Below are 13,246 nucleotides of genomic sequence, written 5' to 3'. Positions count from 1 at the left end.
GACACTTTCACTAATCAATTTTCAACAGTCAGTGACTATGAATCATCACTTTTTCTTGCAGAGCTTACTGACACTTTGTTCTCACAGCTAAAATATGACTATTTTACAGCTTATTTTATGACTCATCCCACTTAGCACTCACACAGATCAATACACTCATCTGCATCAGTACTACTAATGTTTCCTGTAGAGTCTGTGTGTGTGTGTGTGTGTGTGGGTGTGTTTGTGTGTGTGTGAGAGAGAGAGAAGGAGGCACCAAGGAGTTAGCACCAACATCATTCAAGCTCAGGCTAAAAGCAATAGGGACTGTAAAGAAACTAGGACACAGGTGTTGAATGGTTCAATGTGGTTCAAACTGACTATAATAATATAAAGTTAGGAACTAGTACTTTCAGTATTTGGGGTTTCCCTGTATATTTACCAGTGTCAATTGAAAAGTGCAAAATTTGATATTTTAAACATTTATTTAGCAGCAAGCAACTAGCTTTGAAGGCTAAGCAGCAGTGATATGAAAGTGTCAAACAAATAAATACAGTGGAGTTTGAGTTCCTAACTTGTGTTTATTGATAGTCAGAAAACATGTTATTTCTTACTAATTGAAGGAATAAGGTTTAAAAGACCGTTGGTCCCCTCCCATGAATGTTTTTGGCTGCAACAATTCAATGTACAGTGGGACATCTGTGCACAAATGGCCCAAAGATCCCAAAATATCCAGAAAATGGACTAAATTTGTCAACTTTAAACGGGCACTTTGGAAAGGACCATCCGCTCACTCCGTTATCTGTAGCTCATTTCACTGGCGCTTTTCCAACAATATGGGCATGTAAGGACACCAACGAAAGGTGTTCAAGAGCCTCTGTAACATGGAGGTAAACAGGGTAAGGACACTCACTTCGCCTGTTTTAGTTGGTGTTAGTTAACGTTAGCTTGACTCGCTAAACTCGGTGCTCAGATTATACTCGGCTACGTAGCTGCATTACGGAGGTTTATAGTGTCGGATGAATTCGAGTTCGACTTCGATCACATTTACAAGAATAACGGTACCTCACTCAAAACAGTGAGTAAATTGCCTGGTCACATCCTTTTTTTATTTTAGTACTGCGTCAATTTCCTGTAATTGGTTCAAAAGTCCAAATCATACAAAAAAGTGTTTTCACACTGTAAAAAAATTAACCATGGTTCAGTTTAATACAAACCAAGGCAATCTTTTTGGGTCCTAGACTGTGGTCAACTTTCATGCCTGTATTTTCTGCTCAGACCAAACAAAGCAGGTGTGAAAGCACCCTAAGAAGTGCTGAAGACCTTCCAATTGCTGGAGGGGGCATGATTTTTGTTGAGCTCCATCCTTCATCTTCGAATGAAGGGGGTGGGGGTGGGTTTAAATGTAAAATGGAAACGTGCAATGTAAATGAGGCTTTTATTTTGGGTTTGATATCTTTAAATATTAGCTTTCCAAAATTCAAAAGCTCATTTGGTTTTGGTCTCCATTCCACTACTATGTAATTACATGCTTCAGTAAGTAGATTCTTTGTTTTTAAACTCCTGCAAAACAGACTATAGGACTTTGGAACTCCTACCTCAGGAATCCCAGAGCCACAGGCGTATGGCGCAAACACCTTGACCAAAGACACTGCCAGGAAGGCAAAGGCCAGAGCCCAGTACGTGTACATGAAGTAGTTCATGATGTAGGACCCAGGACCCTGGTAGAGAAGAAGTGTAATAATATTATTATACATATATGTAGATAGAAAAACATCCACATGATAAAAATATTTTGAGTATTCTATTTTAAACATTTCAAATAAATTAGTCGTAGAACAATGTTGAATTATTGATTTAGTGATATTAAATGTTTATTACCTGGTGAGTAGTAGGAAATAACAGTAACAATGTTAACAATTAAATAACAAGTTATAAAAGTAACAACATTCAATGTGTTTTTTTATTTATTAAGTAATAAATGTAAATAGTAGACAATAAAACTATTCATTAATAAGTAATAACAATATTCAATAATTAATCATTCTGAATTCTGATCATTATTTAAGGCAGTACTAAAGGAAAACTACAATGCATTTGCGTAACACTGGAAGAAAAGGAAAAGAGATTTCTTAAAAGTATTTCACAGTGCAGTATTTTTTTTTTTATTTCAATGAGCTAGTCTCACTTCGACATATTAGAAATCCACCCGTTCCATATCTCCCTCACCTCAGCTTGGCCCAGGATGAGCTCAGCCCAAGTTTTCCACTGTGGGCACTTGTCTCTCTCTGCAAATGTGGTCTCATTGGACCCCCAGCAGCACTGCTCATGGTTAAACCACATGGCACTCAGACACACCCCCTCCTTCAGATCGTTCATCCAGTCAGCAGCAATATCTATAAGCCCTGCCAATGCACCTGAGAATGAGAGGACCACAAAAAAAATGAATACGTTACAAACATAAACAAATGACGCAATATAACCACAAATCAAGAGTAAGTTTGCACGTTATAAACCGCAAAACAAACCCATTTAAACCCCTTAAACATGGTATGTGTCAAAAACCACCGAACTGACAGGACCAATGAAATAAACAGCTTTATAACAGCTTATATTCTTTTTGAGAGATTATGTTGTAGTTTGACTATTTTTCAAGAAAGAAGGTCTCTTCATTCCGCACAGTACCTGAGGCACAGCTATACATTCAGATGTTTAAAATGTGTTCTCTTGTATGTGTGAATAGTTCCCATGTTATAATACAGAATCAAATACAGCAGAGAAGGGAGAACTCTCAGAACTACAATCCAGCTTTCAGTGCTGTTGATGGCCACTCTGACTGCCACACCCCGACCTCTTAAAATAACAAGGCAGCTGAAAAATATGTTCTCAGGTGGTTATGACTATAAGCTCAAGTCAGACCTGATTAATAGCAAGTGAAATACAGCTGGACTGTCTGACTACGTAATATTTTCCAACACAAGCTCAGTCCTTAAGAGTATTGCAGCTGTGTGTGCATGGGTGCGGATGTTAGTTACCTGAAGCCAGCCCTGTTAACGTCACCACCAGCCACCCAGACCAGGCGTCGTACAGGCTTTTGGTGAACTCCCATGCCGATTCCTTCTTCTTACTGTTAATCTGCATAGACCACAGAACACATGCCTCAGCAGAACAATTAAAAATAAAAACATGCTTGACCAAATCAACTGACCAACACTGGCTGCAAGTTCCAAACAGTGAGTATAAATTAGAGATGCACCGATTGTTACATTTTTGGGCAGATACAATAACCGATAATTAGCACCTTGGAGTAGCCGATACCGATAATAACCGATAATCTTTTTGTAATTAAAGCAAATTCACATTGGATTAAGGCAAAACTAATTCTTGTTGTCATAGGCCTTTCCTTCAGTATTTGCACATTTCTGTAACTTTTCACTTTATCTAAGTTTATTAGGTGTAGTTCATTTATACTTTCATCAAAGATTCACTGCTGGTTCTGCATGAATGGTTTCTAGAGGGGTGCTAAATAGTGCAGCACCGGGTTTGTTTTGGAGAGCGAGGGAGGGAGTGGCATAAAGCAGCTCTGAGTGAGCGAGGGAGATTTGTTGTGTTATAAATGACTATATCTATTTTGCTAGGTTTTATAAAAGGGATCCTGCACTGTGGTGGTTGAGTGCATCTTTCTGTCATTTAACCTGCTCTGTGTGTGTGTGTGTGTGTGTGTATGTTTAGACCACTATCTGTGTGTGCATGTACTGAGCGTTGCTCATATTTTAAAGTAGTTTTCACCATAGAGAAATTTAATCCCAGAGTCTGTTCACTGCACAAACAGTGAAAAACGTCCACACGGCAGACAATTTACTGGCGTCAGTGAATAAGCGCAAGCACAAAAAAGGTACCAAGTTATTGGGTGTAATATCGGACTTATAAAAATATCTAAAATATCCACATATCGGCAAATAGTATATCGGCCACCGATATATCGTGCATTACTAAATAAATCATTAGCCAAAATATTATGACCACCTCCTTGTTTCGGTATTCACGGTAGAGTGGTCTGCAAATTTAGACACAGGCACAATACACAGCTAGAAGTGTCAAACTGGGAAAATGTGGTAAGAACACTGCACTAGAAGGTTTACTTAAAGTGAACAACCAGCATTTTGCCATTCCCCTAAACCAGGAACATGTTTTTGCTGTCTAATAGTTAATATATCAGTCCACACTGTATAAACAGACAATGTTAAAACCTTTTTAAAAATTCTGACACTGAATGACATTAGTAATCAACACTGTACGTGATTCCAAACTTTTGAACAGTGGTGAGTTCGTGTTTCGAATTCATGGCCACCGTCATTCTAATGAATCACATTACTTCAAGGCCACGTCCCAAAATAAACTGCTAAGTCATTTCTCTTCTTTGAATTTCCTGCAGGTGATTCCACTCCTCTAAGGTTCAGTGAACCCACGGGGCTCCACACAGAGTAAAGGCTATAGTCCACGTTTCCTGATAAGCAGCATTTCCTTGGAGAAGTGAAAGACAACTGCCATTCAAATTCTACATTCAAATGAACCTAAGCTTAAGTATGTTTGCTTCGATAAATAAATGAATAGATGAATGGATGATGCAGATAAATTAAGAATGTATCTGTCAGAGGGTTGGGGTCAATTTCAAATTCTTCACTGACAATATTGTGTTTTCAAGTAAAGGAATGGGATAGATTTTAATGATACACCACAATATGAATCCTTTTGATTATCATAATATTAAAAACATTTGCCACCACAGTCAAACAAACACAAATAAATGAATAACAAGCTTAGTTTCGCCGGACCACCATTGGAAGGTCATTGGAAGGTCTGAAGAAGCTTTGGTGCTTCATATCAATGTCTTTGTTTACATGTGGTCTTTATTGTGTGATTGTGTTTTACAGAAAATATGGAGGGCAGGACTAATAGAAGCACAATGTTTGTTCAAAATATATAACACCGACATCAGTGTTTTTCTTGTTCGTTTTATTTAAAAATAAATACTAGATGGGGGCGGCACGGTGGTGCAGCAGGTAGTGTCGCAGTCACACAGCTCCAGGGACCTGGAGGTTGTGGGTTCTATTCCCGCTCCGGGTGACTGTCTGTGAGGAGTGTGGTGTGTTCTCCCTGTGTCTGCATGGGTTTCCTCCGGGTGACTGTCTGTGAGGTGTGTGGTGTGTTCTCCCTGTGTCCGCGTGGGTTTCCTCCGGGTGAGTGTCTGTGAGGAGTGTGGTGTGTTCTCCCTGTGTCCGCGTGGGTTTCCTCCGGGTGACTGTCTGTGAGGAGTGTGGTGTGTTCTCCCTGTGTCCGCGTGGGTTTCCTTCGGGTGACTGTCTGTGAGGAGTGTGGTGTGTTCTCCCTGTGTCCGCGTGGGTTTCCTCCGGGCGCTCCGGTTTCCTCCCACGGTCCAAAAACACACATTGGTAGGTGGATTGGTGACTCCAAAGTGTCCGTAGGTGTGAGTGTGTGTGTGTGTCTGTGTTGCCCTGTGAAGGACTGGCGCCCCCTCCAGGGTGTATTCCCCGCCTTGCGCCCAATGATTCCAGGTAGGCTCTGGACCCACCGCGACCCTGAACTGGATAAGGGTTACAGATAATGAATGAATGAATAAATACTAGATGTTCTACCACCAAAGAACAAAGACCAAGAACAATTACTAATTTATTCAGTGTAACAGGTTAAAGCATGTTAAGTTTAAAGCGGCTGTGCACAGCTTTATGGAGTTTTACAAACACACTAACTCCACAAAATGTCTCCCCACCACTTCCCTTTACAATATTTCAGGCAAAGACCCACACTCACGTGAAATAAGACAAATTCAGCAATGACTCATCTCACTCTTAGGTCCAAGCTGGGTTAGCTTAGCTTTTATCCTGGTCTCTTCCCTTTCAGTAAAAGCCTTTCAGCAACTACTCTACTACAATTGGCTGATTGGTTGTAATTAGCTTATATACACACACTTTATGGCTGACTAAAATAATGTGACTTCCCTAATGGTGTACACTTTTCTGTCACACCTAATGAGACTTCCCACAACAAATCTGAATTTAAGGAGTATCCCACATACATCTCTAGTCACATTATGAACAGCGGTTTATTTCCTGGTAATTTAGGGTCTCGTATACTAGTAATTTTCTAGGAATCATATGAAGTATAAGGCGGATTGTAGTCAACCTCAACTTTGCCTCATGTTCACACTTCACACCCATTTTCTTTTATTTTCTGGTAGATATAAAGGTGTAAACACACATGTGTAAAAGAGCTTTGTGTCAGTGTGTCTTTTTGAATTTGTTGAGGCCCGTCAGTACCTTGCGGTGACGTTCACGGTCTTTGCACTTCTCCCTGACCCAGTCGATGGTGTGGAAGTCATCATAGGTTCCCACGCCAGGAATGGGCTCCTCCAAGAGGTCCAGCAGGTGGGTGGAGCTACTCACCCCCCCGGCTCCACCTCCACCATTAGACATGGCGTAGTTAGAGCCTGCACAGAGAAGAGAAGATTTTATAGAGAAAAGTTGCAAATTACTTAAGGACTGTGTGTATTCTTTGCCCTCAGAAAAACCTAACAACCTTCATTAAACTCCTTTAAAAGTCTTCAGAGCACCACCACATTCCTTGTGCTGGGCATTGTACTAGATAATGAAAGGGAGCTGGTTTGTAGAGCAGGAAGGGGGAAGCAGGAGCAGCTGCAGTGCTAGAGCTCTAACCGCAGTGCTGGCTGTAATCAGCTAATCAGATTTGTACCACCTCACTGCCCTCAGGGTCAGGAACAGGAGCCAATATGGATCCCTAATGCACCATACGGCAGCATTTTCCTCACCACACTCAGGACAATTCCTTTTACCTCTTGCCATACTCAAAACTGCTGGAGTGCCTAAGAATTTTCTATACACTTCAGTTAGTAATGCAGCTTTTTAAAAAACTTGTTTGTTATAATATTATCATTAGAAACTATATAATTGCGATCCAAATTCAGTTCTACATTTGAATTACAGAACTACAGACCACAGCTGCAGTTTATAAGTTAAAATACACTCCAACACACTTAAATTAACTCTACGTGTTAGGGTCTAATATTTTGCAATAATTTAAACCTTCAATGTCCTCTCCATTTTTCAAAACCTTAACTTTCAATGAACATCAGTTTAAAAATGTCTTTTAATAATTTGGAGCATTTCTATTTGTCTGTTCATCACAATGTGAACAACAGCTGCTGAGTTCAGATGATGGTAAATATAAAATCCACAAAAATGGAGACATGTTTTTAAGTGTACAGTAACAAACAAAATAAATTTGGGCACTGGTGCCAGAGCAGAAAAAATATCACTCTCTCATCTGTAGACCCAAATAATCCCCAGTTTTTCGCACACACACCAGCATCACTTAATGGACTTCAAGCTAAATTCACATCCACAAAGAAAACAGATACAAGGCAGCATCTCCAAGCTTGTTACTGAAGATTATCCGCAGTCTGCAGCGTCCCTGTCTCTAGTTTAAAAAAGGCAAAGAGGAAATCGATGAAAGAGACTGGCACAGTTTAGCCAAGTGTGCTGCATTTCAGCCGAGGCATAATGCTTCTTGCAGACAGCTTCTGAAACGGCAGCAGATTTTTAGCTCCTTGTTGTATTTCAAACACACACAGACACACGTGCACACACACACACACACACAGAAAAGAGCAGAACTGGACTCTGACATCTGACCAATCACAGCAGCCATTTTGGTTTGACAGTAGGACTGAAAAGTTAATTGACATTTATAATAAACTGCCATTTTCCAACATTTACCCCACAGCCCTGTAACATTACAGCCTACATCATCAAGAACATCCTTCAAAACTACAACAAATGTTAAATGCTGACTATGTTGAGCCAGCATCATGATGCCAAACCCACACTGACAGCTGGACTCATTCTACCTGCTATAATCCCTGTGTTTCTGCTATAAAGACATAATTTACACTGGAAACCTGTCCCTTCCACATTTAGAAATAATGCATATGATAGCTTGCTAAAGAAAGAAAGAGAAAAAAGAGAGACTTTTTGTTAAGAAACTGCCCCACCCCTCATTGTGATTCTACATTATGGTTAGTTTAAGTGAATGGGCAGACAAGTCCTGTTGTGCTGTGGAACTTCAGCTCGCTTCACTGCAGTGATCCGTCCAGTCAGTCTGTGCAAAAGGCACCAAGTTTATGTGGTTAGTCTACACCTCTAATCTGATATTTCACGTCACTAACTAACACAGTAAATTGCCGTGAGTTAGTGTTATGTCCCCCATTTAGTTTGCTTTACATTTGGTAATGAATGATGGAACACTTCTGCCTATCATCATACAGTTTGTAAAATCCTCACAACATCAAACAGGGAACAGAAAATATCTCAGCCGCTCTGACCTCTGGGAAATTAAAGGCTAAGCATCACTTAATGGACCTCCATGAATATTTCACATTATTGTAGTTACTGACAGATATAAGTATGAATTAAAATGAAAATAGCAGCTTAATTTGCTTTAAAACTGACAATTTTATTAAATTGACGGAAAAACCCGAGCTCGCTACGGAAATTCTCAAACGCAACCGTGACGTCACTGGTGGACAACAGCTGAACAACGGCGCGGTAAAACACCGTTATGACTGACTATTATGACAGTATCTAGCTAAATAACCAACATTATTCATGACAATAGCCTAGCAATAAGCTAAACTGAAATTTAGAGGTACCGTTATTCTTGTAAATGGGATCGAAGTCGAACTCGAATTCATCCGACACTATAAACCTCCGTAATGCAGCTACGTAGCCGAGTATAATCTGAGCCACCGAGTTTAGCGAGTCAAGCTAACGTTAACTAACACCAACTAAAACAGGCCAAGTGAGTGTCCTTACCCTGTTTACCTCCATGTTACAGAGGCTCTTGAACACCTTTCAGTTGGTGTCCTTACATGCCCATATTGTTGGAAAAGCGCCAGTGAAATGAGCGCATTAAATTAAGCACGACTTCGAGTTGTTGTCCACCATCTACGTCACAGGCAAGACGCCTATTAGAGATTCCGAACACCGTTGGGGGGGGGGGGGGGGGGGGACCAACGGTCTTTTAAACCTTATTCCTTCAATTAGTAAGAAATAACATGTTTTCTGACTATCAATAAACACAAGTTAGGAACTCAGATTCCACTGTATTTATTTGTTTGACACTTTCATAAAGCTGCTGCTTAGCCTTTAAGAAGCTGCAATTTAAATGTAATGCCGTATTATCAAATGTTTTAAACTAACAATTTACCCACATGGATTGACTTTCTGACTCTCTTTCACAAGCTACAAAATCAAAAAAAGAACACAAGGTCATCTGGGGGTCACTAATTTCATATTAAATATAAACATCTTGATAAACACTTTAATTTCATTAGTATGATCCTCCCTTGTAGACGTTCTTTAAAATGACTACCACATTAAAATAGTTGTGATCCTTCAGTTCTTATTAGAAAGAAACCCCTGCATCACTGTGTTCATGGTGGTACATGACCTCATGACTCCCTAATGCTGAAGCATATGTGAGAGGACATCATATATGTCACATCGTACTTGAGGTTTTATTGATCTCTTTTAAAAAGGTAAGAGGAGGAACAATATTTAATTATTCCCAATTCACTACTATTTTAATTTGTATCGTCGCGTTCATAGATCTCATAATTACATGATTAATCAACAAAACAAAAAGCAGCTTAATCAATGTTTAAATTACTGAAAGAGAAAGCAGGTTACATATTGTATGTGTGTAAGGTCTGAGCTGTGTGGGTTGTGCTGAGCTGTGTGCTGTCAACAGAGATGTAATGCATTTTGTTGAAACTGAAAACAATTACAGTCAACAGGGCATAAGGCACTAAACCAACCTGAGTGCTGCAAAGGTAAACAGGCCTGCGCTGTCGACTTGATAGTGTAACTAAAGCTCTGCTTATGGGACGCTGTAACAAGCTTCTGGAGAAAGTCTCAGAGCAGAGGGACTCAGAATGACTTTTCTTTAGCAACAACAACAGAAAGCCTTTGTTGAATACCATCCAGTGGGATCATAGCTTTAGGCAGCCGGCACTGTCAGCTCAGACATAAATGCAGCCATTTGATTAGAATGGAAGACTCCAGTGAAAATGTATATACTATGCTGAATTAATTGTGATTGTGCACTTGTTTCAAAAAAGGTCTCCAGGAATTTGACTGAGGCTCAAGAGGACTGTACACTCCATATACAGACACAATTAATCAATACACACAATAGAAAGCTGAAATACCCAAGTGTTAAGGCGACGCCTATAGGATAGAAAATGACCTTCCAGGGACCCCTCTCAGCAAACCAGACATGTGACTACCACAGGGAACACATGGACACATACACCTCTGTTCTCCCAGCAAAACACAGCTTACAGCGGGTTGCACGACATTACAAGGAGATATCGCAAAGCGCTTAGCTTCACAAGCTAAGTTTAAATCAAAAGGCAAGCCTAGGTATCATACATGGTGACTTATAAGAACATAACATAAGTCTCATGCACTAACTGGGCCATTCGGGTAAGAGACCACCAGCAATGACTCCTTATTTTGAAACAGGTTTTTAATGCATTAACTCGTACTGAGAAGCCCAATTCAATAGGATTCATTACACTTTTGTTATGGTCCCAACATGGAAATTTTTACAGTTCCCAAAATGACCAATAGCCGAGCTGCATCTCCCTTGGTACCACAGAAGAAAAACGTTTTATGAATAATTTGGGGAGTCCTTTCTTTGGTTTTCAGCCAAAACATGTGCAGCCTTTCACTAAATAAACTATAAGGTAATTTTCGATAGTCCAAGAAAGTCCCGAGTGTTCCGCTACTGTAACTGCTTTCTGGACCACACTGAAAGCGCACTGCTCATCTCAGTTCAGACACGGTGTTGATTATGATTACTACCGTTGAAGCACTGATGAAAGACGAATGCAATAGCAGCACAGCAGAAATATTCACTGACAATGTAAGGAATTACAGGGGTCTCGTTCACTCCACACATTGTTTGTGCACAGCTACATATTCGTACTTTTACAGAGTATCCTCCTGGAGCACGGGTTTACTGAGCCAAACATGAAAGTCACGTGAGCACACAATGAATGCTGTATAAAAGAAGGTATCAACAACAACTACATACAGTGTCCCTTATACCACACAATGCAAATCTACAGTGATAAGACAAAACACACCAGAAACAATTTTACTTGCATGAAAAAAAAACTGCGCTAATGATTTGAGGGAAGACCACTCTCACCAATTCGCAAATGGAATTTTTTTATAGCAATATTTTCCAATAAATTAAGCAGTAGACAATCATTTCAACAAGGTGTGTCCATTTTTTTTTGGGAAGGGGGGGGGGGCTTGGGACTTAAACTGCATCTAGTATTCCAGACAGCCAACGCACAAGCTCTAAATTAAGCTCAATTTCCTCACTGGAAACCTGTTGCATGATTTTGCAAATTTTGTGATTTGAAAATTGCATGCTTGCAAATACATGATTCTATTAAAAAATATTAAATAAATAAATAAAACACGCTAATCAGGCTTATTTCCACACATGCACTAAATTAACCCAGTGTTAATCATCAATAAGGAGGAACATAAGTGTGTATTTTCCCGTGCAAAATTAATAAATGGCGTAGTTACTAAATAAAATTGCTCCTGCTGGTATTAAGGCCCACTGGTTGACTGTATGCAGGATTTTCCCATTCCACTACTACGACACCACTGAGGAGAGAGCAAATCTGGGCGAGGGATCCGTGCTGCGTACCTCTCCTGTTTATCTCCTGCAGGGGGATAGTGTCCCCTCCCCCGTCGTAGGGTAAGTAAGGGTCAGCCGAATCCTCCTCCATGCTACCTGCCACCGGAGCTCCCGAGCTCTAATGAAGGCAGGCTGCCATCTTTACCCGCCGCAGTCACACTCGCTCAGAAGCTATGAGCGAGTGTGTGACGGTGCGCTGTGGTGTGTATGAGTGTGTGTTCTTCTCTTCTCCTCCCTCCCTTTCCCTTTGCTCTTTCATATTCTTTTTTTTCCTCCCTCCTCCCGCTCTCCTTTTCAGCAGCTGACCGCTGAAGGCGTATGACGTCACCCACATAAGGGAAAGGAGGTTGCTCTGGGTGACGGTCGGGCCAGACCATTTGGAAATAAAACGCGGGGGAGGGCAAGGGCAGCTCCAGAATGGAGCAATTCACTTTGTTCACAGGGAGGGGTGGTTAAGCATTTAAAAAACACACACACAAACACACTAGTCAAACTAACGTTTCCTAAATTACAATCTTGGAGGCCTTTAACGTGCACTGGACAGACAAGCCATATTCTCTTTTCTGTAAATACAACCAATTCAGGTTAATTTAGGACAGAGTTTAAGATTAACAAAATACAATGCTCCAACAGTACTACAGACAGATGTCACTTTATCAGAGAGAGTAAATGTGCATAGAAAGGGTAACTACGTGTTTATTCTCTGTTGTTCTGTTAATTTTGTGACCCAGTTTCCAGTTTAAGGAAATAAATTAAAATATAAAATAAATGATCTCAAACATTTGCACACGACTTATTTCCAATCAGATCATCCATCAAGGATTTTTTACTGTACAAAAAAAAGGAGGTAACGTTTTTCTGTAATTTATTTTTAACTCACATAATAATCAGCAAAAATAAGTCAGGAAATCTGAGAAGCCTAATATTTTTAGAACCTGTTACCAACTTGAAATGTATGTAACGAGGGGTTCCAGAGCCTCTGTGGGTCATTTGGGTGGCTCTCTCACTCCCCCATCACCAAGCGTGACGCTATCCACCACAGGTGACTGTTAGCTAACATAACAGATGTGGACACTTTCTGTTTTGCGCCAAGTGCCTTGGCATCTGTTCAAAAAGAAATGGTGATTGATTTTACAAGTCTCAGAGGAAGCATGTGCTTCCCCTCCTAGGTTACTGGCACTGTGTGTGATTACAGAGAGGAGAATCTTCGTTAAGGGGGGGGGGGTTAAGTCTCTAGAGAAATCCATAGTCACTGCAGGTCTTGTAAAAGTTCCTTATAGAAAAAGTGACACAGAGCAACATCATTATGCTGCTGCCTTGCCTTCATTAACTGCCACAGGAGGGGGCCTGAAACAAAGAATATTAATAATAATGACTGGGGCAGCTGTGGCTTAACAATTACAGAATTACAGAAGCAGTCTTAGGAGCATAAGGTGGCCCATTAGAT

General features: G+C 40.4%; 1 protein-coding gene across 7 annotated transcripts in view; it reads right to left on the bottom strand.

Annotated features, from left to right (window-relative positions):
• The window catches only part of clcn3 (chloride channel 3), a 47,331-nt gene that overhangs the window by 13,349 nt on the left and 20,736 nt on the right, over positions 1-13,246 (bottom strand). For 5 of the 7 annotated variants that reach the window (XM_066680515.1, XM_066680514.1, XM_066680518.1 and 2 more), the window contains 4 exons: positions 6,318-6,487; positions 3,015-3,114; positions 2,209-2,396; positions 1,578-1,700 (listed from right to left, as the gene is read on the bottom strand). In XM_066680515.1, coding sequence (XP_066536612.1) covers positions 1,578-1,700; positions 2,209-2,396; positions 3,015-3,114; positions 6,318-6,487 — 581 coding nt within the window. Of the gene's footprint in view, positions 1-1,577; positions 1,701-2,208; positions 2,397-3,014; positions 3,115-6,317; positions 6,488-11,808; positions 12,048-13,246 lie in introns of those variants that run through there. The other 2 variants (XM_066680517.1, XM_066680520.1) reach the window with 2 other exon arrangements.

This window comes from Hoplias malabaricus, chromosome 9 (genome assembly GCF_029633855.1).
Source record: "Hoplias malabaricus isolate fHopMal1 chromosome 9, fHopMal1.hap1, whole genome shotgun sequence".
NCBI lineage: Eukaryota > Metazoa > Chordata > Actinopteri > Characiformes > Erythrinidae > Hoplias > Hoplias malabaricus.
The sequence above is the reverse complement of the archived record's forward strand: the minus strand, read 5'-3'. Positions and strand labels throughout refer to the sequence as shown.